The 27917-nt window shown below is 47.3% G+C and overlaps 1 protein-coding gene across 2 annotated transcripts in view; it reads left to right on the forward strand.

Moving 5' to 3' along the window:
• PDE1B (phosphodiesterase 1B) overlaps positions 1 to 27917 on the forward strand; it is a 1345653-nt gene that overhangs the window by 586531 nt on the left and 731205 nt on the right. The window contains exon 1 of one of the 2 annotated variants that reach the window (XM_085654770.1): positions 3023 to 3261. The exons of the other annotated variant lie outside the window; for it this stretch is intronic. Within the exon in view, the coding sequence (XP_085510896.1) occupies positions 3101 to 3261 (161 nt within the window). The 5' untranslated portion in view covers positions 3023 to 3100. Of the gene's footprint in view, positions 1 to 3022; positions 3262 to 27917 lie in introns of those variants that run through there. 2 annotated transcript variants of the gene reach the window in all.

Genomic DNA, 27917 nt, shown 5'->3' on the forward strand with positions numbered 1-27917 from the left:
TGAACATTATGGGAATACTAGAGCTAGTTAAATGCACATAGGACAGTGATAGTTACAGGTTGACGGGAGCTGCCCAGTGCCACAAATCCCAGGCAGCATGGTGGAATTGGAACAAGCTGAAGAGCAGAAACAATACACATCAGACATGGGTAGAAGGGGTGCCTGGTTACCAAGTGGCCAAATGTTAAGGCTTGCAGGAGAGGTAGCGGGCTGACGAGGCAGGCTTGGCACCTGCCACCCAGCTTGGGCCACACACCCCACAAATGGACATTTGGTGGCAGGATTAAGCCTTGAGCCTCCTCAGAGGTCTCCCGACACAACCAAGTATGGACTGAATATATGCATTATGTGTTTTCTGATAAGATGTGTAGTTTGATTGCCTATGGGCTAATGAGTCAAGCTCATGTTAAAAGTGTAATAAAGGACAACAGTCTTTTTTCTCCAAACAGCGTAGTTTGCGGGAACCGGGAGAGGTATCTGAAGGACAGCAAGGGTTCCAAGTGGAAGGAATGGCTGGGCTAGAATTGAAAAAACAACAATTGATGGACAGAATGCAGAACAATGTCATACATTCACCCCAGTACAGAGATCTGGGCCTAAATCCATCGTTTTTTTGCTCACCATGCCGTTCCAGTTTGAACCCAGCCATATGCAAATCAGTCTTGACCCTGTGCCTCATGGGAACAGTCCAGCCCGAACTGCCAAGCCAGGTCCTCCCTGGACTGGAAACAAGCATCCTAGGACCGGTTTCGGGGTTTCACCCCTCTTCAGCCAGGATAGCTTGATTCCAGTGGCATGGAGAGCAAGGGACCCACGTCTGGGCATACCCTTCCCACTCGGGGTGACAAATGCAAAAACAACAATTGATGGACAGAATGCAGAACAATGTCATACATTCACCCCAGTACAGAGATCTGGGCCTAAATCCATCGTTTTTTTGCTCACCATGCCGTTCCAGTTTGAACCCAGCCATATGCAAATCAGTCTTGACCCTGAGCACAGGGTCAGACTGATTTGCATATGGCCATGTCTGAACTGGGGTGGCAGAGTGGGCTAAAGAACGGTGATGGATCAAACCCAGATCTGTTGGCTGGGTGTGAGTGTTTGATTGGTTCTGATGCTCCGTCCATCACCACCCCCTTTTGTACCGCTTTGTTCGCCATAAGTTGGCAGGGTATGCTCAGACGTGAGTCCCTTGCTCACTTTGCCACTGGATTCAAGCAAGCCTGGCTGAAGACGGCTGAAATGCCAGAAACCGGTCCTAGGAAGCTTGTTTCCGGTCCAGGGAAGGCATGGCTTGGCAGGGTGTGAGTGTTTGATTGGTTCTGATGCTCCGTCCATCACCACCCCCTTTTGTACCGCTTTGGGCTAGAATTGAGGCCCATGGACCAGCATAGCCAGGGCCTTACAGGGTCATAGAGCCATCACCTAGCCTGATGCTCAGAAACGGCAGAAGAGCAAAAGGCACCTGGCTCCATGGTCATAGATGGCGGAGAGAAAGGGGGAGGGAAGCAGCACAAATTTCACTGGGTGCACTTGGGTGGCACTGGTGGAAAAAACCTGTGTGTGACATTGGTGGAGCCTCGCCCCCCCACACACACAACCTGCAACTTTCAAGTGGGCAAATCAGGGCGGGGGAAACACTAGAAACAGAGGTGCAAGCAGGCCCAAGTTGGCAGAGAAAAAACAAAGACACACCCACTCAGATCAGGAAACTGGTACAGGGGGAGAGACCAAGGCAAGACAAAGTTGCAATTACCTTGTAGAGTTGGAACACACTGAAGGGCAGGAACAAGGCACCCCAGAGAGGGACAGAAGGGGGTGCCTGGTGAGCCAGGGGCCCTTGTGATGCCAAACGGTGGGGCTCGCACACAAGGAAGCAGGGGACGGTGAGGCACTGATGGCACCTGCAGTCCAGTTGGGGGGACATTTGGTGGCAGGGTTAAACCTTGAACCTGCTCAGAGGTCTCACCCACAACCAAGTATGGACTGAATATATGCACGATGTGTTTTCTCATAAGCTGTGTCGCTTGATTGCCTGCTTGCTAATGATAAGATCATTGGTTTATTGATTTAAAAAGTTTTGTATAGCGCGAACAAGACCCCGAAGGGTATCAGAGCGCTTCACAGTGGTGGAAGAGGGAACAAAGTAGCGGAACGTTGAGGTAGGTCACGTTAAATAACAAATAAAGGACTGCAGCCTCTAATCCCCAAGCTGCGACTATGCGTGGTTTGTTGGAGATGTCGCAGAGAGATATCAAGTGATGAGTGTTAGGAATGGCGAGGTCAGCCACACCTGCACGTTGTAACAAGGGGCCCCGTGGCGGCGAATCCAACAAATCAAAGCTACTAAGACTCAAGCAAGCATGTGGGATAGCAGGGGGGATGAGTGTAGCCACCGAGTCCACAGATCTGTCTATTGTTGAAATGACTGCCCTGGCTCAGCTGAGGAAGGAGGCGTGGTTTCAAAGACAGAGCAACTGGGGTCAGCTCGGCTCACGTCCTTGTAGAGTGCCCCTCACACATGCTCATCTTTCATCCCTAGTGTTTACGCTTGCCTCTGGGAGCTACCCCGGTAGGCAAACACACCAGCAGTTTCTCCTTCTCTCCATCCCTCCCTTCGAGTGTTTTTAAATTCTTATGACAACGTCTTTGAAAAAAAAAAAAGAAAGAAAGAAAATGTAAAACGGAGTTATCGGTCCGAGGCACTTTTGTTTCTGTTTCAAGAGCGGGGTAAGGAGAGTGAAGACAGATTGTAAACACTGAGGTCTAAGGCCAGCCTAGACTAGCACAGAAACCCACAGAAGCGCACCCGCACCCTGGGACCAGAGCCCCTGCCAGCGGTTGCCAAAGTCCCACCGCCTGTGTCATCGCAAGAACTAGGTCTGAGGAAAGAGAAGCGGCACCAGTCCTACTCCCACAGCCTTTTTAGAGAGTTCCTGTTGTTTTTTTTCTATAAACTTTCTTTCGAGCGCGAGCCTCTTCCTGCCATCCTCCTCCCCCTGCCGTAGAGACAGATGTTTCTGCTCCTTGCGCGCTCGGTCTCGTAGAGCGCGCAGAGCACCCCAGGCACGCACCAGGGCACCGCAGAGAGCGACCCATGCTTGCGCCCCACCATGAGAAGCCGAGTATGGGGCCCCGCACTTCTGCCAACGCGCTCAGCAGCAGCCAAGCCAGCCCCCAGGAGAAGCCATCCAAATGCCCACCGATGACCACCTGCATCAAAATTCAGAAGCGGCACCTCTACGCGCCCTGGGCAAGGTAAGTAATGCTGCAGCAATGAAGTGAGCATACAAAGCACCCTGTACCTGCTCCTGGAAAAGAGATGCTGTTCTCTCACCTACGTCATAGGTCGAAATAGCTTCCGGGACTCAGCCTCAACTAAGAGGTACCAAATCCGATCAGTGGTCTCAGCGCCTGTTTAAAAGGGGCGTAGTCTTCTTGTGGGTTTCCTCACATCCCACAACCTGTGTACCCGCCCGATCTCCCTGACAAGATACCCAAGCACTTTCAAACTACCACCCCTAGGCGTGATATCCATCACCTCCATGCCTATACAGGATAGTGGTCCTAACCTGTGCACTGCGCTGGCAGCCTTATATGACGCCAGACCCATGATATGTAAATGTAAATTGATACTTGTATAGCGCACTACTCACCCGCAAGGGTCTCAAGGCGCTTGTACGAATACCGCTGTGGACCCATCCTGGCTTTCCCTGTGAGGCGTCCACTCCTGGGCACCCCCAAGGTGGAGGCCAGGCATCCTTAGCATTGTGGGGGCCGTTGTGGAGATTAAGCAAGCTATTGCCCAGAGTTGCAGAGTGGGACTCCATGATTGGAATAGGCACCGAGGCGAGGATTATCAGGTCCGTGCAGATATGTCTCATTGTGCCTAGAGTGATAGATTAGGAATTGGTGATCTTGTTATTCGCCGTCCTTGTCAGCCCATCTTCAATCTTGAAATTGGCTTGGATGGAGGACAGAGCCCCGCACTTCTGATGAATGTTGCCGCAGCGCTTGTAGGTGACAGAACCAACAACTGACCATTTAGTTCAAAGGGCACTCAATGTGAGTCCTTAAAAACAACCAAACCAGCCTCCCAGACAGGGCTGGACTGGCCATATCGGGCATTGGGCATTTCCCCGGGAGGCTGGAAGGGTGGAGGCCAGTTTTTAGATGGAGGGGAACGATTTTGTTACTGGGGGCTGGTTGTTCATAAGTGCTGCAATATCCCCCCCCCCCCCCCCCCCCCAGTTACAAAATCAGCAGCGCTTCACACTGGAATTCCCCTATCCCGAGGATTGGTCTGATAAAATTGCCAAGGCTGCTTACTGTTCCCAGTCCGGCCCTGCTCCCAAGCAGTTGCAGTCAGCGAATGGAGTCTTTGCTTCTGTTGCTGTGGGATATTTTCTTTTACAATCCAATCATTCTTATGTTTGCTGACAGGATTATGTCAGACAAAGAGCTGAGGCTAGAAGTGTGCAGGTCCCTGACTTTCATGATGCTTTGAGCAACATATAACATCGTCGGATGAAGAGTTCTTCCGGGTCTTCCTCTAGTCGTACAGCTACCATCCAGGGAAAGCTCAACTATCTACATTGTGTTTATTTTACATTTTTGTCCAGCATGAAGCACCAGGTCAGATTATTACAACTTCATGTGGGCACTAGAGCCACTATGCTCACTTATTCACTAATGAAGGGATCATCTAGCAATAAACCTTACCTCGGTTGGACCAACGGGTTGCAGAGGGAATACGTGTGTTGATGGACCTTATAATTTCTCAGACACAATGAAGTGAAATTCACACTAGTAGAGCTTTTATGAACATGTCAAGCAAATCCGTTTTTTAATTACTCTTTTCATTAAATTTTCTTGCTTTTCATGTTCATGCAATGTTGTCTCCTCTGTCCAAAAATACCTCAGACATGGAACCAACAGTCACCTCCCTGTTGTGGTTTCATGTTCAAGATATAGTGAATGCACAGCAGCACCCCTACAGCACCCCACCCAAAATAAATCCACCTAGAACCCCCAAGAAATGCCCGCCCCCCCTTAAAATGCTACCTCTGTTAGCCTAGTCTGTGCTACAGCCACCAGCATACGTCCCGCTTCTATCAAACTCCTATAGTTAGCAGTGACACCTGCAGCCAGTCATGACCTCGCTGCCACAGCGGCTGCCAGGACTATGTTGTCTCAACCTAGCTTGTTTGCTGTACATCCAAACACCTAAGATGCACATTGACAATCTGGGCTCCAGCACTCCAGGCTTGTCCGTAATTATCTGTAGCTGCGGAGAGGATTTAAGGATTCCATCTTCACACTCTGCCCCCATCAGAGGCACAGAAGCACCCCCCGACTACCCGACGGGTCACTGCTCACGGCCGGCAACCTTATGGTGAGAGTGAAGCAGCACACGTCACCATTCGTGAACCTCCCGTAGTGACTGAGAATTCTGGGATTGCTAGCGACCCCTGTTAGCCGTTTGAATTACATACCACTATTCACGTAGTTTCAAAGTCGTGAGGAGAATTGCTTTAAATGCCTCTCAAGACAATGTCACAGTCAAGGGTTTAACTTTAACTAGTACTTGTGGCTGAAATACTGCCATTTTACAGGCTGAAACATGCCAGAGTGTAAGGCAAGGAAAACCAGGAAACTCCACACTCTACAAACAGGCAAACTTACATCTGCTATGTCTCTGACCCCCCTGACCCCCCCACACACACACAGATCCCTGAGGCACCCGAGTTACACACACCTTACATCAAGGCGCCCTTTCTTATTATGCCCAGTGGTCTTTGAAGTGAAACAAATGTAGATGGCCTGAAATCAGGTTTTGAGAATGATGCTTACATAAAATATACGTACAGTAAATACAATGTAAAGTACTCATTTTGTATTTTGTTTAATGCTGGATTTTGTTCCAAACGTCTCAGAATTTTCGAGAAATTGGAACTGAGCCCCACGAAGATGAAACGATCTGCCTGTCACTTTTTGTTCAAAATAGGAGCTCTGGTCTTTACTCGGGTCTGCCAAGGGCCCACCACCCGCTTTTAACCAGAGTAGCAGACCTTCGCTCTCAGTGGAGTATGCATACATCACACCAACACATTACCATCGTCTGATCTGATGTGTATGTTTACGTGTGCTTTGTGGATTTACTTATGGCAGAATTGTAACTTTTGCGCTGGGTTGCACCTGGCCAGGGTTTACGGAGTGTGTGTCTGTGTGTTGGTACCCTTCCGAGTAGGCAGGCCGCCACCTGATCACCAATAACGAAACTTCTTTCTTGTGGTTGAAGCTATGTGTCTGGAAACGTAGAGTGGCCTCGGCGCTGGCGTCACGAGAGACACCACGAGCTGCCGGGGAAGATGCCACATAGCGATGGCGGGGGGAGTCGTGTATTTCCTGTGTCACTGTGAGGCTGAGAATAGATGCAGCACAGGCTCAGGCTCCAAGACGTAGTGCTGGGAAAGTTGGCCGCTGTCTGGTTTGTTGTAGTTATTTGAATCCAGGGCTGGCCTCTTTCCCCCTCTGTCTCTCCCCCCCCCCCCCCCCCCCTCAATAAGAGTTCGGTCCGTCCTGGGCAGTGGGCACAGTTACACACCCCCTTAGCAGCAGAGGGCTATCCGGAGCAGAGTTTTCGCACGGCTCGTCGCCCTCTGAGGCTTTGTGTCAGGGCAGGGCCGCTGAAAATGACTTCAATCCAGTGAGCATGTTTCCAAATATAAACTCTGCACATGTGTGGATGCTCGGAGAGGCCCGGCGCAGGGCGCGCGCTGCAAGCCTTGGAGCGCTGACAGCGCCGTGCAGTGAGTGTCTCAGCTGTGGGGCAGAATGACACGCTGCAGCTCACAGCCGAGGTGCGCTGCCAGAGCTGCCCCGAGAGCCCGCTACGGCCTGGGGGAGGGGTGGGGGAGAAGGTCTCGGGGTGTTGAGGCAGCAATGGCGGTTGTCAGTCTCCACAGCGTCGTTTGTGGAAACCAGGGTGCACGGCTACACTAGGCCTGCTTGGGATCACTGACGAATGGGGAAGGGAGAAACTGCAAGGAGAAGCAAAAAAGTGCTGTGTGCCCGGCTTTAATGATGTATATCCCTCAGGGCTTTAAGTGGGATGACAAAACTGGGGGGTCTCTCAAGGGGTCGTGGCCAATGTAATTAAGGGCGTGGCTTAACACATATAAGCTCAAACTCTGTGGTTAGCATAGTGGGCCGCCCGAGTAGTATTTTGCTGTTTCTGTCGTTGCATCCAGATATATGATACAACAAGTAACATCATACCTACAACAAGTCAGGACTATTGGCTTTGTCAATGATTGTTAGTTGCATAAGATAAATAAGCAGCAACTATGGCTTGTAATATATAACATTGAAAAAGCTTTTACTTAAAGCCCTGGTGACACCACGACGATGTTGTTGCACCTGAGTTTCAAAAAGAGAAGGGAAATCCAGAGAGGAGACGACTCTTTAAAGGATTTCCCATCCCCTACAACGCTCCCTCTCCACTAGTGAGAAGTGAGCAGTGAGAGCAGCGCACATGGATGTTCCTGCTGTCTGGATACTGGTCTCTATCGGGCTCTGTTTTGTTCCCTGGCACAGGCGGTCCGTTTTTTCCGGACTGCCATGACGCAGCAGTCTGGAAAAAAGTGCCAGGGCACAATACAGAGCCCGAAAGAGACCCGTTTCGAGGCACCCTTTAAATAACTGCTGTTGTTCAGCACCCGTGAGACTCAGCCCAATAAAACCCTGATATCCCTCCAAATTGTTGCCAACTTGTAGCGCATTTTTGGAGGTAAACAAGCACATACCGTGGGTATCTATCATTTCTTTGCATTGCCAGAACTGAATGAGTATGCAATAGGGTGCCTTTCAGGTTAACACTCAGTAGCGGTCCGTGGAGGGAGTTCGGTGGGGCAGTGAGGCGGGGAGGGGGAGGGGCAGAGTGGGGAAATGTAAACACCGGAATATGGATGAACGGAGGTAAGTGCACATTTAAACTTTTAAAAAACCATGGCAAACACACACTAAGGTAAGTGACCTTCTGCGAGTTTAAAGTAGTTGAACAAAAACACATGCCTCACCCCAACCTCCAGTGGACTTTGAACCAGTAACGAGGCAGAGCAGATGCTGTGGGCGGCAGTCTCACAGCTAATGTTAGGATGTGAGGTGCCCACAGTTTTTCTGTAGTATCGCAGCACTACAGTGTGAGTCCGAGACTCTACATTTATCTCAAAACAGGGAGGCCAGACTACCAATCAAAGAGAATTAAAGAGGAGGATGAATTCGAGATCAGATGGTAGATCCACAAAAACTGATTCAAAGGGTTGCTGCTAAGAACTGGATAGATAAAGAATAGAAGAACAAGGTGGGACGATTCCAAAAATCAGACAAAATGGGTCTGCCATGAGTATTGGAAAGTATTGTGTACCTGGGGAGTTGTCTCAGCAGAGAGGAAAAAACAGAAGGGGCACTGTCAAGTGGTTGAACCAGCAGCACCCATACACCTTGGCAAACCCTTCTGGTGCAATGGCCCACTGGTTGTGATTGTGAAGGGTGAGAAGGGGCCCGATCCCTTTCAAGGTTGTGCTGGGCAATTGCCCCCTCTGTCCATGTCTTAAAATGGTTTTGCAATCGGGGCAAGGCTAAACTAGTGATCTGACTCATCCCAAAGTACATGTAGAATATTCAAAATATTTGAGATGAAAATTACACAGACAAAATGTAGGAACATGATAAATATTTTAAAATGTGAGAAGTGTTTCTTTAATACATATGGTAGTGTTTCCCCCTTTATATACATTTAGACCCAGGTTGAACTGGGGATCAGTTGCCTTTCGATACCCAAGGATTTTGATCTACCCTTCCCCCACTGATTTGTAGGATATAAAGCTGGCAGAGCGACAGTCCGTCTGAGCCCAGTTTGCGTTTTGGTGTTCTCTTCCACTTTCAGTAATGGGCACTGGTGAAGATGTCGGTGCTACCCTGGTTACTGTATTATTTTGCAAACATTCCACTGCTCATCCCTAGTTTCTTCTTTAGGTGCCCCATGTCTGATTTGGGGGTTGGGATGCCACCAGGTAACTCTTTCCACTCTAAAGCTATTATTTAGCAGCATATTTCCAATGGGTGGCTCGCTGGCTCTCTGTCCGCTCCTTGCATGAGATGGGGTTTACCCATAAAGGCTTTAAGGAGGGCTTACTGCCCTACTCATTGTTTCCTACTGACCATTCTAATGAACCCATCCGGGGTTGTTCTGCACAGCTTTCTCTTGCCTTATTAGAACCCATAAACTCACTAACATGAAGAAATCCTACGCTCCTGCAGCACCTTTGCTAGGCCATCCCAATCGCTGATGGCTACGCTTAGGGCAGTTCTGTCAGTGGCATGCTGCAGGCCTCTCACAATTAGGGGATGTATTTGTTGACGGCAAGCTACTAGATTTCCAAACCCTTATTGCAGACTGTAATCTTCACCCGGGTCAACTCCTTATGAACACCTTAAATAATCATTAAATGCCCTATTTCATGTCCGCCACCTAGTACCAACCACTTATAAGGTGTGCCAGATTCTCTACAGCATGGGAAAACTGATAAGATGAGTATACAGAGCTTTCCTGCAACATGGAGACCTTTCCATGGCTTTTCTCTTTGCGCCACCTAGAAGACTGACATGGCCAAACTTCTACACGATACGGACTGGGCTAAAATATTGGACTATTCCCACAAAGTATCCAGCAGCTGCCATTTTTAGTATAGTCAATTTAATATTCCGAACTGAGCCTACCCTTTACCTGCCGAAATAAAATAAATATACCTGGGAGCCACAGATGCATGTCCTCGCTGTATGCAATTAGATGCCGATTTGCTTAATATGCTTTGGTCTTGCTCCACACTCCTGTCAAACTGGCAAAGAGTTCTCCAGGTGCTGTTGACCATGATGGGTCATGTACTAACAAAATCCCCCAGAAGTGGTCCAATTGGACGTATTGCCCCACCCTAAGTTCAAGAAACCCTCCGCTAATTTCCTAGACCTGGTTCTTCTTCTAGCTAAATGCAATATCACACTGCACTGGAAGGATTCACTTCCTCCGACTATCGTAAGTTGGACTGAGGACTCGCTCTTTTGGTTTCGATCTGAGAGCACCCTGTTACACAGGGAGGAATGAGCAGGTCTGAGAAATATTTTATTGCACAGACGTTGGATATTTTGGTGGAGTGCTTTAAATGAAAGACTACACCAAGGATGATACTCTCCCCCGTAAACCACCACTGAGACATACACTCTTAGTTCCTATAAACTAGTTGGACTTGCCACATCTTGACAGCTACAGAAGGCAGTGGTGTAAGGACACCTATCTCTGACACACTGTCATGATTTCACCACTAGAGCATTTTATACTAAGCACCACAGGGTTCATTGCTCTGCTTCCCTAAGCTGTTAGGTAAGGCAGTGGCAACTGGGTGGAGGCACAGTTTAATATGGGTCAGTTTGTTACACAGTAAAAAAAAAGAAAATTGTGTGCTAATGCTTCATAAATATATGTAGCCCAGCAAAGTTCTGTAAATATACGATGTAATCTGTCGCTACACACCTGGCTACTATCAAGCTATGTAACCTCTTTTGGCATAAAAAAATAACATCTTTAAAAAAACATATGGAAGTGTTTCAATTTAGTACATTAGATCACAGCATTGCACTGACATTTATATGAAGTCAGAGTTTCTAAACATGAACTTTAAAACATGTATTAATCCGCCCTCCTGACAACACCACTAGAGAACAAAGTGAACCAATTGTGTGGTTTCCCTTACAACATGGCAATATTATTGTAATGGCTGATAGAACATTAGAGGGTAATAAGGCATACAAGTTAGTTTTTTGTACACAGTCCATGTAAACTGAATTATTTGAAAGTGCTCTCAAATGTCACTTTCAAGTAAAATAGACACATGAAGTAAATTGATTTGACTTAGATCATACTATTTAGTCATGCAGGAAATCCTGTGTTTTAACCAAGGCTTTCCTGTCACACATTGTGCACTTAAGCCACTTAATAGGTTAATTTCATTTTCTCAATCCCCTCTAAAACTAGAAGACAGTGTTTTTTGTACAATTCTGTAGGACAAATAGCACACTGTGTTAAATATAAACGGAGCACAGGGAAATCTGGCACACTATCTAAAAATTTTAAAAAAATGACATAATGAAGGGAAGGCAGGACATCATATGCTAATATTAGCTTTTTCAGACATTGCAAAGGCATTCAAAGCAGTGGTCGAAGTGCATTAAAAACGAATGGATCCTGCGGTGGATACAGGGTCAGGGAGCGCGGAGGCGGAATCAAAGATGAGGCTAAAAAGAACAAAATATTCTGTTACCATTTTGTTGATCTTTCACCATGAAGTAACCACATATCAAATAAGGCACACCTTAAATATCAAATAAATGTAATTTAAACTAATCAGTGGGAAATACACTATTTTATGTTATGAAACCTTTATTGGTTAATGCGATCACTATAAATGCGTTTGTGCAATCAGAGGCCTAAAGAATTAAATCCTGTTTTGTGCAGAAGGGAACTGGACTTGTGTATTGTTTGTGTTACGAGGTCCCTGAAAACACTTAGAATGTGTAAGTCATTATTTTAAATGTGCATTACACACCGTATAATATAGGCTGCCACAAAATGTGCATAAAAATTTAGGTTAAAGATACAAAGTATCACCTGTTGCATCTGGTTCCTCTTCCCGACTCCTCCCCTGCCAAGTACTTAGCGCCTCGCGGCCCCCGCTTTGCGGGTGCCGCTCGCAGGCTCTGACATTGTGCTTTCTTCACCTGGGCTGAAACGGAGGTCACGATCGGCGTTTAAGGAGGATAACGACCATTTTTAAAGTTCTTTTTTAATCCTTGGGACTGCGAGGACCAGGGCGCCTTGCGGATTGCTCACCTGTTGCACCTGGTTCCTCTTCCCGACTCCTCCTTCTCCCTATTTAAGCCACACCCAGTCTCGCGTGAGCGGGACGCATGCGGGGCGTAGACCGGGGCGAAGCCCGGGCAAAGAGCGGGCCCGTTTAAGCCCGTTCAAGCACGGTCAAGACCGGACCGGGCCCCCTCTCTTGGCTTCACTACCTCCCTCCTGCCGTGACGCCAGTCGCCTCTCACCATGGACACCCGAAGTAAACCTACAAAAGCTCAACCTATGGTTGCTGGTACTTTGGATAGTTTTATCATTAGGGCAAATTCTGTTGTAGAAAGTGAATTGAATATGCTATAAAGGCGTCTGTCTGATGGGATTACGAGCACTAGGAGGTCTTCGCTGGGTTTGTTAGCATCTGTCAGGTCTCCTTCTAACCTGGATGATTCACACACAGCTGTTTTGGATAGTATTGACCAAACTATTGACTCGGTTCTTCAAGATCTTAGGTCTAGCACTTCCTCACGTAGAGATACACTCCAACCTATCCCCGAGTGTATACCCCCTCCTATGCTTCAAACATCATCTAACCCAAAGAGCAATCCTGGGTTGAGCCGAGCTCAACTGGTCCATCAGGGTGCAGTTCCCAAAAGGAAACGGGAGGGGAACTCTAAGCGTGGGAAGAAAGCGAGATTGGACTATTCTCATACTAATGTGTCAAGGACATTACCCGCAACGGTTATTAGTCCTGCTCCTGATACTAGGGTGACATCAAATATATCTCCAGTGATAAATTCTTCTCAATCTGAGCCCCTGATGCCTGTTTCAAACCTGGGAGATGGGTCTGAAGGGGGGAATGTTTACCTTACCAATATCTTAATCAATGTTCTTAGGGGATTCTTTACCCCCTTGATGGCTAGGTTTGACACTATCGATGCAAGGCTAAGAGAAATAGAAAGGATTATAGCAGTTACAGCTAATCCCCTGGGAAGCAGTGGCAATACTTTGAATGTACCCGTGATGAACACGGGTGACTCCCAACTCCCTTTTTCCTCTAAACTTATAGCCACGACAAACCTCTCTGCTAGAACTGAACTTATTCCATCTAGTTCACTACCAGCTATACCTAACTCTTCTTTTCCTACCACTCTTATCCCTATACCTGCTCCAAGCCAACTATCCATTTCGTCAAAGAGTCCTACTCGAGTACCCAAACTAAACCAAATAGAAGTTAGGGGATCTTCTAGGGAGTCAGGTGAACGTATAAACAGAGAAGTGCCCAGTATAAGCTGGAAAGATGTAATTAACCTTCCCCCTGAAGCATCGCCCTATGTTATAATTTTAAGTGGCGTTCCAGAGCTTGTTAATCCTGCCTCAGAAAGCTATTCTTCTCTTAAAAATAAAGTGACCAGTTGGTTAAATACATACAGGCCTCTTCCCCCAAACATAATCTCTGAGGTCATAATGGTTAGGAGGGTTCCATGGGTAGGAAGTACCATTAAGAAAATAAAGGGTGATTGTATTTTGGTAAACTTCAGTAACCCTCAGACCGCATCATACATTTGTAATTGGCCAGGCGATAACGGAGTTACATCTATCAAATCTCTTCCACTGACCTTCTTCTATCCTCTAACAAATATCTTTACCCAGCCCGAGAATGCTGAAAACTGGACTAGGGTCGGATCCAGCTCATTTAGAGGTAGACAGAGGCACATTCGTTCTGATGTGCCAACTCGAGGTGATTACTTGTGTACCAATAGGTATGCCTGTCTCGAAGAGGTTGACTGACTGAGTCAAGAGGACGGTACTTCCAACTCCCGCACTGAGGTTGAGTATTCTCTCGAGCCTCAGCTTCCTTGTTTCGTCCTACCTGACACACCCCCAACCATTTTGATGAATTCTAGTGAACCCCTTACGCATAAAAAATCTGATGCTACCGCAAATCCTCTATCTATACAACAAATTCTTTCGTGGAATATAGCTGGACTTGCCAGTAAGCTCATCTGCCCTGTTTGGGGTTCTTTTATAGACCTCCACCACATATGCTGTTTCCAAGAAACATGGGCAAGGCAGGAATATCATCGTACGGGGTTTGCCTCTTTTTCTATTCCGGCCACGTGGGGAGGTAGAGGTCGTCCTTCAGGAGGTCTAACCATCTGGGTTGCTACCCACTTGGGTTGTACTGCTACGATTCTAGAAACTGGGTCTGAGGATGTTCTTTGCTTGTTATTGGATTAGAGGACAGGCATTAAGCTTGCGGTGATTAATGTGTATTCTAGACCCATGAATTTATGTATGGGGTCATCGATGTTTTATCAAATGTTCTAACTAAGATCCCCGAGGTCACAATGTTTGTTATAGCTGGCGATCTTAACTCTCATTTTGAACCATTACAGGGACTGGTCGACCAAATAAACCATGAGGAGGATGAAATATGGCATATCCCTCGGGTAGTTGGCCCAATGGTTAGGTTTTGGGCCCCCCTGGCAGTTCAAATTACCTCACTAACGATGGCCCATTCGATTAGGGCTTGCAATGATCGAACAATCTCGGACAACCCCTCAAGGCCTACAAGCCGGGAAGGGAGGCTAGACTCGACTATATTTTTGTCCAGTGTAAGGAGTGGAACAGAGTCTGTGATTTAGTGGTGTTACCAAGGGGGGAGAGTGACCATAATCCCCTGACATTGGATGTCTCTCTATTAGGTCTGTGCCCGGGTGACTCCTTACCACCATCTAAACCTTTGGTACCGAACAGAGCTATTTTGACCAATAATAAACGTAGAGTCAAATGGGCTAAATTGGCTGGTAATCAAAGGGAACATTCCCAAGTATATGCTAGGGTTGGCCCAGCATTGGATGATGTTCTTACTCTTATGGAGCAGTACTCTTTCCCTGATTTTTATGGAAAACTGGCTGAAGTTAATAAAGAATTATTCACCAGCCTAGCTGATATATTTAACCCAATTGTTCCCTGTACGAACAGGACTCGTAAACGGTCCCAATGGTATAACAGGGCATGTAGTTTGGCTAAGAGTGATTTGCTGGATGCACTAAAAAAGAAAGCTAGCAGAGATGTTATCCAACACAAGAGACGAATTTATCGGAATATAATACATCATGCCAAGCTTGAGTGGGCTACAGAAAATTGGGTTAGGTTAACATCCGCCCTTCAGACTAGAGATTCGCGGAGATTCTGGCTGATCGTGTCCACTGGTAGAGCTGAGCCTGAAGCAGCAGTTAAACCAAATATTGCTCCTGAAATTTGGGAAGAACATTTCAGTACTCTCTATAGTGGGGATTATCCCTGTCCTGACCCCACCATGTCTGAGACTGTTTTGTGCGATGCTGCTGGTCTAGAGCAGGTTAACTTTGCCCTAAGCGAGGTTCAACGTGCCATATCTATGCTTCCCGTGGGTAAAGCACCTGGGTTGGACGGGGTCCCTGGTGATTTGTATAAACACGAACCCAGAGTCTGGGCACCTTACCTCACAACAATATTTAACGCAATTGTCGGGGGTATGCCAGTTCCCTACACATGGCTGGGCGCAGAAGTTGTCCCTATTTTTAAAAAGGGGTCGCCTCTGCTCCCTGGTAACTATAGGCCTATCAGTCTGATAGATGTTGCTCAGAAACTCTTTTCAAGGCTAATCCTTGACCGTCTTCTCGACTGGATGGAGGAATCTGAGATTCTGAGTCACTATCAGGCGGGCTTCAGAAAGAGCTTCTCAACAATTGATCAGATCTTTAGATTGAGTATGCTCTTCTGGAAGACAGTCAAGGTGGAGGGGGGCTCTCTCTATACAGTCTTCGTTGAATTGCGTGCGGCCTTTGATTTGGTCCCTCGCACGAAACTTTGGTCTGTGTTGCGAGACTTAGGTATCCCAGCACCTCTCTTGCAGATTATAGTGCGTCTCCATACTAATAATTTTGCAAAGGTCAGATGTGGGAGTGAAGGAGGTTTATCATCTAGTTTTTCCGTTGAAAGGGGGGTAAGGCAGGGTTGCGCCTTGGCACCGACCCTGTTTTGCCTCTATGTAAATGGACTTATCTCCCATCTGAACCAGGTGCCAAATAGAGACGCTCCAAGACTCGCAGGTACAGGAATCTCAGCTATTATGTTTGCTGACGACACCCTGTTACTTGCCAAGACTCCTATGGGTGTCCAACGAGTCCTGGACGGTTTTGTCTCTTTCTGTGTTAATCGGGGGCTAGAGATCAACACTGCTAAAACAAAATATATGATCTTTACCCCCCCCCGGACAACCCGCCCCAATCCGGTTGTTCATGGCATCACCCTGGAGAGAGTTCACACCTTCGAGTACCTAGGACTGACTTTGAATGAAATCCTGACCTGGTCTCATCACCAGATAAAATCAAATTTAAAATTAACACAAAAGGCGGGGGGGTATCATAAATTTATGGAATAAATCTTTGACACATCCCATTGGTTCGCCACTTGAAATATACAAAATGCAAGCGCGTGGGGCAGTAACATATGGTGGCTAATTGTGGGGCAATAAATGTGCCCCTGAAATAGTTGCTACAGAAAATAAGTTCCTACGGAACTTGGCTGCTCTACCATCGAGCTCACCACTTCTCCCCCTTAGGCTTGATCTAGGATTAAGATCAATAAAGGAGGAATTAGGTGTAAAGCCCCTAACTTTCTGGAGGCGACTCTGGGTAACCCCCGAACTTTCGTGTTACCGGAGTGAATTCTTGGAACTTTACCAGCATACAGCTTTGCGAAAAATTCCATGGTTAATATATATATAAAGAATGAATTATTTGGTCTGGGTCTATCGGCCCTGTGGACAAATCCACAAGAGGCCTGCAGTACGATATCCCGCAAAGACTTGGTCACTCTGTACTATGACCGTAATTTGACTGCTTCTTTAGCAAATGATACACTTGGGCTAATGTCTACTACTTTCTTAACAACAAAGGACTATTATAAGTTGGAGACAGTCCTGGATGACATTAACCCTATTGGCCTCAGGAAACTATTTCTCCAATGGAGACATAATGCATTGCCAATTAGAGCCCTTACTAGTAGTTGGCACCCACCTACTCCTAGAAACTGTCCGGCTTGTACTGACGAGCTGGAGAATGAAACACATCTACTGTTCTTCTGTCCATCCTATGCGAAATCCAGGAAAAAGTGGATTATTCCCATTTGCAGAAATTGGGGTTTCAGGCATCATTTGGATGCCTATCGATTGCTGAAATCAGACTTATCCCCTCTAACTGTATTTGCTGTTACCAAGTATTTAGCTGCTGTGTGGAATATTAGAAGAACCTTTTTGACAAAATGAAACTTCATTTGTATTAGACGAAGTTCTTATTCCTGGTTAATATTTTTGTAGATGATGTAATTTTTCTATTTTCTAAAATATTAATCATTGTGTCTGTTTTCGTCTTATTTGTATTGTATTCCTTTTATGACTTCACGAAGTCGAAATAAAGATCAATGATGATGATGACAAAGTATAGATTTCAGTAATATGCCACTCAAACAGGGGAATCTGAATTGTCGCAATTAACTTTTGTTCTTTAGCTGAAAGTTTAAAATTATGGACCAATGCCATTCGTTAAACCATCCGTCATGGAAAACGGACATTAGGGCTAAATTACAGACAGTGCTTGAAAATTACGGACGGGTGGTCACCCCTAGTCAAAACCACAGGTACTGTAACTATGGGACTTTTCAGTGTTCGTTAGGTCATGGCTGAGGTGATTGGCACTGTGATGTGACCTCTTACTGTTGGGTATTTAATGTAACAAGGCCAGCATTGAGATGCATTGGAGAGCGGTATGTGCTTTCTCAGGTAATCAATGCCCATCAGTGTATCCCTTAGGTTTATTGGCGTGCAATACAACCTATTATTTTTGAGTTACTCAGTATTCTTCATGCCATTGGCAGAGTTGTGTGAGCGCTTAACTTTCGTTAATGGACAGTAATATATTCACAAGACTAGGAGACCTGAGTTGTTTTAATTTCTCCTCCATGGGGGCTGCATGGTACTGCACACATACAAAGTGGGAATTACCTTCAAGCATAGTTTCTGCAGTGGAGGGGACTCCTTCCAGGACAGCACCTATGCTTCCCTCAACATAGACACCTTTGTACATTACCTTATGAGAGTCTGCATTAGCACATGGCCGCCAAAGTGATCCAGCACAGAGAAAGAGCAGAACAGCGCCACATTTTAGCAGATAAGGCACTGTTCTGTTCTCTCACTTTCACACAATGCAGCACAACAGATTTATTTGCTATGCTGCATTGTGTTAGTTCTTTGTAAGCCAGGGCCTAAATGCTTACCCACGAAACTGGAACTCTTTATGCTCAGGGTTGTGTAAATCGCTAGGATCAAAATTGTATAGTGTTTACATTATGCTTGGGAGATTAGCATGTTTACATTTTTACCTTGAAATCTCTAAACTCAGGGTAATTATGTGCTTGCTCATGAACCTGGATATCCTTATACCCAGGCTTGTGTACATCCCTAGGTTCATAGTGGTGTGTTCGCAGAATATCCTGGGAACAGCTGTTCTCAGGTTTCTGGTGTGTTTAGGTGTAAACATGGTAACCTCTTTGCACAACAAAGGTCCTGATTGTCATGGTACTATATCTTCTATTATGTGTTACTGCAACCTCTCAGCAATCTTGATGATTGATATGAGAATGGCCATGTGAACGTTAATGTGAACATGTTTCCCACTGCAAAGATTATGGTGCGATGACTGAGCTATAGCCCGCTGCAGCGGGCTATACCGACTATTAAAGGCCCGCTGCAGCGTTAAAGGCCCAAGCCGAAGGCGAGGGACTTTAACAAAGCAGAGGGACTTTAAAAGCCGGTATAGCCCTGCTACGAAGGGCTATAAGGCTATTAGAACATTCTGCCACTAGAGGGAAGAATGTTCTAACAAAACAAAGCCTTCAGGGAGCGCGAGGGGATTCAAATCCCCTCAGGCTCCCTGAAGTCTTTGTTTACAGCCAGAGCTGTGAACAAAGGAACATTGGGATGTTGGAGCTCCGAACTTATACCAGCCATTATAAGCCCGGAGCACTCCATTATTTTCAATGGAGCTTCCAACATTCCAATGTTCTAATATATCATAATGTTTGTGTATAGCTGTATTTTTCAGCAAAACAAGACAAATGTATTCTTATAGGAACTGAAATTGAATAAACAGAGAACAAAATCGTGATGGAGACATAAATCGACTAACAGGTTGTCATCCCGTTAATATTCTAGAACTGGATGTTAACTGTGCTGACTTGATTTCAGATGAGGCGCCTGTGCTTTGAGGAATCCCAGGAGTTTAAATGTGTGATCATGTGCACAGTATGGGTGAACAAGCATGAATGGAAGAAAGAAATGTCTGTCTGGAGTGCCGGATCTGAATGTTGACAGTGGTTCACTTGCAGGCTCGGTTGGCAAGGCGGGCAGTTGGCCATCGGCCGATGGGCCTGTGGCTGAGCACAGTCAGTGGGCTGATTTTTTAGTTGAATAAACAGGTCAACTTGCTGGTCCATCTCAATCAGGGCTGGACTGGGAACCAAAACCGGCCCTGGCAAAGTGCTCGGCTGCCCCCACCCCACGGGGGGATTTTGGGGGTGCCGCAGCGCTCTTTGCCAAGGCCGGTTTTCGGTCGATTTTGTTACAGGGCCGATTTGGATTGCCCGGTGCCCGCTACGGCCAGTCCGGCCCTGATTTCCATGGCAAATGCACAACGTGAAAGGATGTTGTTAAAGCAATAGCATACACATACTGAGCCTGACCCTATGCATGTGAAGTCTGGCTGCCTAAATGTCAGAGACAGGATGACAATGAGCTGCTCTGGCTGTCACAGCATGAAGTGTGCCTAACCCCTGGCTCCCTCCAGGTGTGACAGAGGACTCAAGGAGCTGCTGATGGGAAGCCATTAGCACTTGCTTTGTGGAGGACTGGTGTAGAAGTGAGACAGGAGAGTCAAGATTGTGGGGGATTGGTGAATGCACAGAGGGAGGTCCTTGGTTTATTTTTGTCCCCTTCCCTCCATGGAACAGGTGCAGATAAAGTAGTCTCTGCTCTTCTCCTTTGCCTTCCAAATATAAATTATTGCAGTCAACAGGGGGAGTAGTCTTAGTTGACTTTAAAACTGGGTAATCAGGTTTGCATCTCAGCGTCAGCTCAACATCTTGTGACTGCGGACAAGTCACTTAATCCACCTGTGCCTAAAAAAATGAATCTGACCTTGTGTAATGTAACTGGTGCTCATGTAAAGCGCTCCAATGCCTCTGGACAGAGTTGGTGCTATATAAAACTGCATGTACGTGAACAAAGTGAAACTTTTTATTTTTGCATTCACATACTAGCATCATTCCCTTTATCTGAACTTACAAGTGATGCCTTTTTGATAAAATTATCAATTTGTTGGTGATCACCTTCTTTGCTCACAGATTCACAGTTGTAAAAATTGTTTTGTATGAAATGTTGTTCTTTTGTTGAACGGATTCTTAGGTAACGAAATGTGCCTAGGTGTCATGTGAATACAATTAATTTATGGTCTTAGGGGTAACCTTGTCTTTGCTTCTAGTTTATCTAATTCCAGCTCCTTTTGTTCCTCAACTGAATTAGTCCCCCCTTCTTTCCTAAATTAGACCTAGAGTCATCTATGTGGCATCTTGCCAAGATGAATGTAATCTATGAGGGTGAATCCTATTTTTTCACACAGATTGAAGCAGCAGAGACATTCCCACAAGCAAAGAAAAAGAAGTGTGAATAACTGTGGCGGGATATGAACTAGATGCTGTTACATTACTAGGCCTGAGCTGTCGCTGGGAGTGCCATGACTGCATCATGCCTCTGGGGTAGAGATTGAGGGTATCCTTTCAGTTGGATGTTGAGTGTGATCCCTGGTTTTAAAGGGAGTCTGCTTTCTCTTTCCTACCAAACCTGCCTCCTGCACTCCCACCGCTCCTCAATCTCAATTGCTATGGAAGGTGGGTCGTAGTGGGAATACAGTGGGAGCGCTCGGAGGTAACACATATTATATTCCTTTACTTGGCTATGTTCACCCCTTTGTACTTTTGTGGAGTCCTTAATTCAAGTATACCGGGTGCTAAAATAATAAAAATAATGTAATCTTATAGTCCACGTATTTTATAATTGTTCTTAGTCAAACTGCACCCGTCTTCATAATATGTGGAGAAAGTGAAACGCTGTGCCAAATTGACCACCCCATGCAGACACCTCAACCTTGGCAGGTTCTGGAACAACTATTTGTGGTCATCCAAAGAGATTTAGCAGGTTTCTGTACCAATTACAAATATAGAGGTAGTATGATCATGTCCTCTTTAGAAGTTTTGCCAACATAATGAGTTTTCATTGATGATTTATAATTACAGTATTGTCACCCATTCTGCTAAATTTATATTAACCTGCATCCCTAAACTCCAACAAGCCTTGGCACATGGCCTTCAGTTAGATCCAGCATGCACCCCCAGCTTTGCCAGTGCAGTTCACCGCTGACATTCAACACCCTTGTGCATATACAGCTCTGCCAATCTATCTCATCCCTGCCCAGTACATATCCTGGGTACACACAGCTGTGCCAGTGTACATCAACATTGACCTGAATATTCCTTGTGTTCGTCCAGCTCTGCCTTTTCAACTCAACCTTGATATACATGTAGAACCGTCACAGATAGCTCTGCCAATGTGCGTTAACCTTGATCTCCAACGACCATGTGCACACAAAGCTCTATTGCTGCACATCAAACATGACCCGCATGTCTGCACATCTCGACCAGCACACTTCAGCCATAACATGTACATACTGCATGTCTGCTCAACTCTGTTGTGCACGTCTCACTCTACTACTGCACCTCACTCTTAACCTGCAGGTATGCTGTTCACACACAACCTTACCTGTGCACCTCAGTCATTAAGTGCATGGAAGATGTACAAACAGTTTTACCAATCCTATTCAGTCTTGAAAACACATATCTGGCCTTGAAAGAGTATGATACAACAAACAAATGATGGACGGAATGCTGACAATGCAGACATTCTCCCCCAGTCAAGAGATCTGGGTTAAATCCATCGTTCTTTTGCCCACTACACCACCCCAGTTTAGACATGGCCATATGCAAATTAGTCTTGACCCTGTGCCTCATGGGAACAGTCCAGCCCGAACTGCCAAGCCATGTCTTCCCTGGACCGGAATCAAGCATCCTAGGACCGGTTTCTGGCTATCAGCCGTCATCAGCCAGGATAGCTTGACTCCAGTGGCGTAGTGAGCACGGGTCCCACGTCTGGGAATACCCATCCCACTTAGGGCGAAAAACGTTACAACAAACAAATGATGGACGGAATGCTGACAATGCAGACATTCTCCCCCAGTCAAGAGATCTGGGTTAAATCCATCGTTCTTTTGCCCACTACACCACCCCAGTTTAGACATGGCCATATGCAAATTAGTCTTGACCCTGTGCCTCATGGGAACAGTCCAGCCCGAACTGCCAAGAACTGTAACGCTTGAAAGAGTATGAGCCCTGGGGACATAAGACTGACCATGAAAGACAGGGACCTGAGCGTCAGCAAGAGCCTCAAAGAGTTGGATTTGAGCAGCAGCCCTAAGTCCTTAAATTCAGCATGGTCCTTGCTGCGGACCTTGTGTGCGCTCAGAAGCCCAAGGGACTTGGGGTTGAGCAGGAGCTTTGATGTTCTGGTGGTGAGTGAATGCCTTAGGTTCTTAGAGTCACCAGAGCAACAATTTGAACTGAGGGTAATTAGAAGACTCATGAAAAACAAAGGACCACTAATGGCCCAGGTCAAAGTGAGAAAGAGCTACAAGACATATGAAGACGAATATCATCGGACCTTAGGGTGAGAAGTAATCCAAGACCACCCGATAGAGCAGTAACCTCTGGGGACCTGTCTGTAGGCAGGAGCCCCATGGATCTGAGTGCTAGTAAGAGCCTAATTGGACCCACAATTGCAAATGAGTTTAAGGATTCTGAGGGTAACTGAGTGCTTTGGAAAATAACTGATAATGATCTAGGGCCTTGAGATGTTAGTAACTGCATTTGTGTTTTGCCCACCAACCCAGAGGGTCTTCTGGTGCTCATGTAGTATAAGCAGCGGCCACTGGCCTGAGGGTGCAGAGACATCTCAAGACCTAAGAGCAAGTTTGATCCTCTGGAGACCTGCTATTCACTGGATAGTAAAGATCCTTAAGGGTGAACAAAAACTTTAGAGATTGATGCAGTGTGAGAAGTTGGCCTGGTATATGCTGTTCACTAGTTCTAGTGACCACCTTGTACCATGCCAAGCAACCCTTATGGTGTGGTTGTAAGTCAACCTTTTTGGACTAGCTGCCCTAGTGGTAGCGTAGGCTAAGCAGTCTTTGAGGCTAAACTCGTGATGCGTGTTAAGCAGGCTGTTTTACCAATAGTAACCCCCTTTTATACCAATGAAAGGACACCACACAGATATATATTCAAAATATATATGTATTTATTTCTCAAAGTAACCCCTAGTCTCTTTATGAGCACAGGAGCACAAATCGTCAAACAAGATTATCACAGAATACACAGAAGTTGCACTTTATATGGATAGGCCCTGGTGGCCACTCGAACCATATACTAAAATAGTGGTATAAGTACCACGAACAGAAAAGGGAAAAGGCCTAGGGCCTCTAGAATCGCTGGGCCTACGAGGAGCTAACGTCAGTTAGTGACCAGGAGGTCCACGGGTGGCGTGTGCAGAGCAAATAGTCACACGCGGGCTCCCATAGGTTTCAATGGGTGCGTAAAAAGTACAAAGTTACTGCAAAAGGAATCTTCCGGATGACCTAGGAACTTAGGATTTGGAACACAGGCACTAGAGATGTATTACTACACATGGGCACCGGAGTACCAGCTTTACCTCACCCACAGGAAGCGGGTGCATAGGCCTCAAAGTGCGTCGGGTTTCTTCTATCTGTTCCGTTGAGCCTGGGACAAAGATGCTGCAGGCGGTCGGTCGGGAAGAGATGCAGTGGATCCAAGGGTGGATCGGAGATGTTGAAGACCTGTAAGCAGAGGGGACAGTGTTCACAGTCACTAGCCAGTGACCAGCGTGGCACCAGGTGGGTACCAGGCGATGTCGGGTGCAAACAGGTGATGAGGGGTAGCTTGTCTCCGCAGCCACGTGGTCCCTGAAGGTCGACGACGTCCAGGAGTCGGCTCACGAGCTGTCCCACGCAGGCTCTCGCTGTCGGCGGTGTCGGCGACTTGATCGAAGCAAACAAGCCTTGGCAAAAGCAATTGCAGGAGGATTCGGAAATCAGCTGTTGGTTCTGACCAGCAAGGTCAGAGGGATTGCTCCTTTGGAGGGGAGCAAGGGCCAGTCTGGAGCAACCAGACCAGCGGTGTTTGTCGTAGATTTCGTCGCCAAGATGGCCACTAGCCAGCGGGCCAGCAACCGGTTAGGCGCGTCGAGTGGCAAAATGCAGAGGGGCCCCACGCAGATCGTGGAGATGCTGGAGGGCTCACCTTTGGTGCAGATGCTGCTCGAGGGTTGGGCTTCTCAGGACCCAAAGCACAACTTGGAGGGAGCCTCGGTTGTTGCACTGGTCAGCTTGTCGTAGTCGTTCCAAGATGGCTGGCTCCACGTGTCTCGGTGCCTCCACGGGTCTCCTCTTTTCAGGGACTGTGGATCGGGCGGTGAGAGGTCTGGAGGTCCAGGTCTTGTCGGTCTCTGGGCTCGGGCTCCGGCGGGAGGCGGCGGCAAAGCAGACGGTGATTCGCTGGATGGTGCTTGCGTTAGCAAGGTGGTCACTCCCTGACCACAGGGGAGATTTTCTTCAGTCTTCTGTGCAGCAGAATGTCGAAGTTCCCGTCTTCTTCTTAGTTTCAAGTTGATTCCAGGATGTCTGAAGTCTTAGGACACAGCTCCTACCTTTATTCGGATTCTAGGGGCCGGACTACCTGCTAGGTCCCTCCCTATGGGTGGGACCAGGAAGGGGGGTGGTTACACCCCCAATCCTTTGTCCAGCTCGCCCCAGGCCCGGGACTGGTGTGCCCCAGGACCGGTTTGAACTGGCATATGCACCGAGGCTCCTTGTGAGCCACAGGCATGTCTGGTTTCTTTCAAGCCCTACCTGACCAATACACAAAATCCTGTCTGGGGTGGTGCATGCACCTCCCCTGGCAGGAAACCCTTTGTCCACACCTCCCAAGCTGGAAGGACTCCCAGCAGCAGGAGGGCAGACTTGTGTCTGTGGTGGCAGCATCCATTTTGTGGAGCTGAGGCTATGTCTGATTTTACCCGGGTTTCAGGTACTGTACATGTCGTGTCCCTCTAGAAGGGTGGAATGCTAACCCCGTCGCCAGAATTGGCGAGGGGTTAGTATTCCAATTCGTATGACACCTTACTCGACATGTTTTGATAAAGCCAAACCAAAGATAGCATTTAACCGCGAGGTTCATAATGCACTTAAGAGTATATGGTATGACGATATCTGGAAACAGTAGAAGGAAGTTGTTCCGACCACTGCAGGCAGGCTCAGCTCATGCCAGAGCACCATCTCACATGGAACCAAGCACTCTGCCTTCAGGATTGTTAAGGCCTGCCATAGGAGTGACTTATAGGTTACCAGGTGTCCCATTTAAGTTTAGGTATAGGTATACTACACCTAAGTAAGAGGTGATTACACCAACTTACCCCAGCTGAGTGATCAGCCAGTTGTGTCAGATTGTTAGGCCAAGCCTGGGGTGGCATAATACATGCTTCAGCCCCTGGCAGGCCTTGGATACACCAATGCCCTGGGTACCTAGTGTACACTGGTACAGGGGCTGACAGGGTGATCCAACCAATTGGGTATGTACCTAGGGTACATGGAGTCCATTTTACAGAGAGAGCAGATAGCCTGAGAGCCTGAATGGCAGGATCTCAGGCCAACTAAGTCGAAAAACCAGCTAGACACTAGGCAAAAATTTGGGGGTAACCATAGTCAGATATCCACCTTCCTACACAACCCCCCCCAAACGAAGGGAGATAAGGCTGACCTTGACCAGGTAAGCCTATATTGCCCAAGTGGCCATATAAGGAGGAACCAGCACTGGCATGGTTACCCCCTGTCTCATGGTCCACTAAGCAATCCCTCACCCTAAGGGTATCAGAGGGTCTCCACCATAGGGAATCTCTACCTGTGGTGTGTCTTGGTAAAGTAAAAGGCTGGTGTTGAGATGGAGTACTGAAGTGAGTGTCCTCAAAGTGAGGCCTCAGCTTCCTCCAATCATCCTCCACCATGGATGCCTTTCTTTCTTTAACTGAGTTGCACTGTGCTCTCAGGGTCAGCCTCTGGCTACCTAAAGCTGGAGGCTGGGTCCCTTTTGTGGGCTTACTGGAGGGATAGGTCAGGTTTGGGGCCCTAAGGTCCCATGTTTGCCTGTGCCCAACAGAATCCCCCTGGGGGAGGTCCCTAACTACCTGTAAAGGAGATCCCTCAGGAATGTTTTTACCCATCACCTGACTAGGGCTACTAGCCAGGCAATCCTCATTCTTTTGATGGGGGGGTTCTTGTGGACAGGGGCCCTCTGGGGGTCCACTGGCCTCCCTGACCTCTGCAGCCCTGGGCTGACTGAGGCAGGGTAGAGAGAGGCAGGCTACCTGCACCAGACTGGATCCCACCTTGGAAGGGGCCACTGACATCAGAGGCTCTGCCAGGCCAGGCCTGGCTACCTCTGGGGCAGTTCCTTCACAAGGGGTGAGGTCAGATCCCTGAGGAGGCTGACCTTTTCCTAATGTCTGGGGAGAGGGAGACTTTTCTTCCTCCCCACTACTCTCAGTTTGTGTGGAGTGATCCATTGTTTCAGGCTTCACTACACCTATGTCAGTCTGAGTATAGGCTGAGACCATTACAGCCTTGCCAACCTTTTCAGGGGGGCACTCAGTTTGTGTTTGAGCTGTGACTGTCACAGCTCTGCCAGTCCCTACAGGGAAGTCTGTCTGTGCCTGGGCTGTGGCTACCACTGCCCTTCCAACCTTTTCAGGGAGGAAATCTATTTGGACAGGGGTTGTGAATGGCACAACCCCCCTACCCTTTTGTGAAAGGCCTACCATTTTAGAATGGGTGTCTTGTTCAACTCCAGCCCAAGCTGAGAGTTCTAAGTCATTCCCCAGTAAGCAGTCTACAGGCAAGGTTGGGGACACTGCTACCCTTTTAGGGCCAGTGACCCCTCCCCAGCTGAGACATACCTCTGCCATGGGATGACTGTTCTGTTTGCCATCAATGTTAGTCACCTGGTAGGAGAAACCGGGCAAAAGCTGCTCAGAGGGAACTAGCCAATGGGCCACCATTGTGATGCTAGCCCCAGTGTCTCTGTAGGCCTCAGCTTTTGTACCATTGATGTAGGGCTCCTGTCTGTACCTACCCAAAGTGTTGGGACAGGCAGTGAAGTTGGCAAACCCCATGCCACCATCACAGACAAGAGTGGTTGCTGTAGGGGAATTGGCTAAGCCAGGGTCCCCCTGTGTTCCCCAAGTAAACCCACCCAGATTTCTGGGGGCACTCCCACCACCTGGGGGATTACTGCTGACAGTAATAGGTGGTGTGACAGGAGTAATTGGAGGAACAGTTTTGTTTTTAGCCCTTGGGCAACCGCTGTCAGTTTTCCAATGCCCAGGAGTTTTACACTCATGGCAGTAGGGCTTTTTAGCTGTGGTAGAGGAGGGAGCTTGGGACCCACCACCCTGTGTGGAGTTTTGGGGCCCTGAGGAAGGTTTCTCTTTTTCTTTATCCCCACCCTTCTCTTGAGGCTTGGTGGTATCTTTCTTTTGGTCACCACCCTGGTTTTTAGGCCTGATCCTGGTCCTGACCCATTTATCTGCCCTCTTTCCCAATTCTTGGGGAGAGGTCAAATCTGAGTCTACCAGGTGTTGATGGAGAAGCTGGTTTTGACAATTACTTAAAATCTGCTCTCTCATCATCAAATTGTACAATCCTGTATAATCAGACACCTTACT

The sequence above is a fragment of the Triturus cristatus genome, chromosome 4_1, assembly GCF_964204655.1.
Source record: "Triturus cristatus chromosome 4_1, aTriCri1.1, whole genome shotgun sequence".
NCBI classification, from domain to species: Eukaryota; Metazoa; Chordata; class Amphibia; order Caudata; family Salamandridae; genus Triturus; species Triturus cristatus.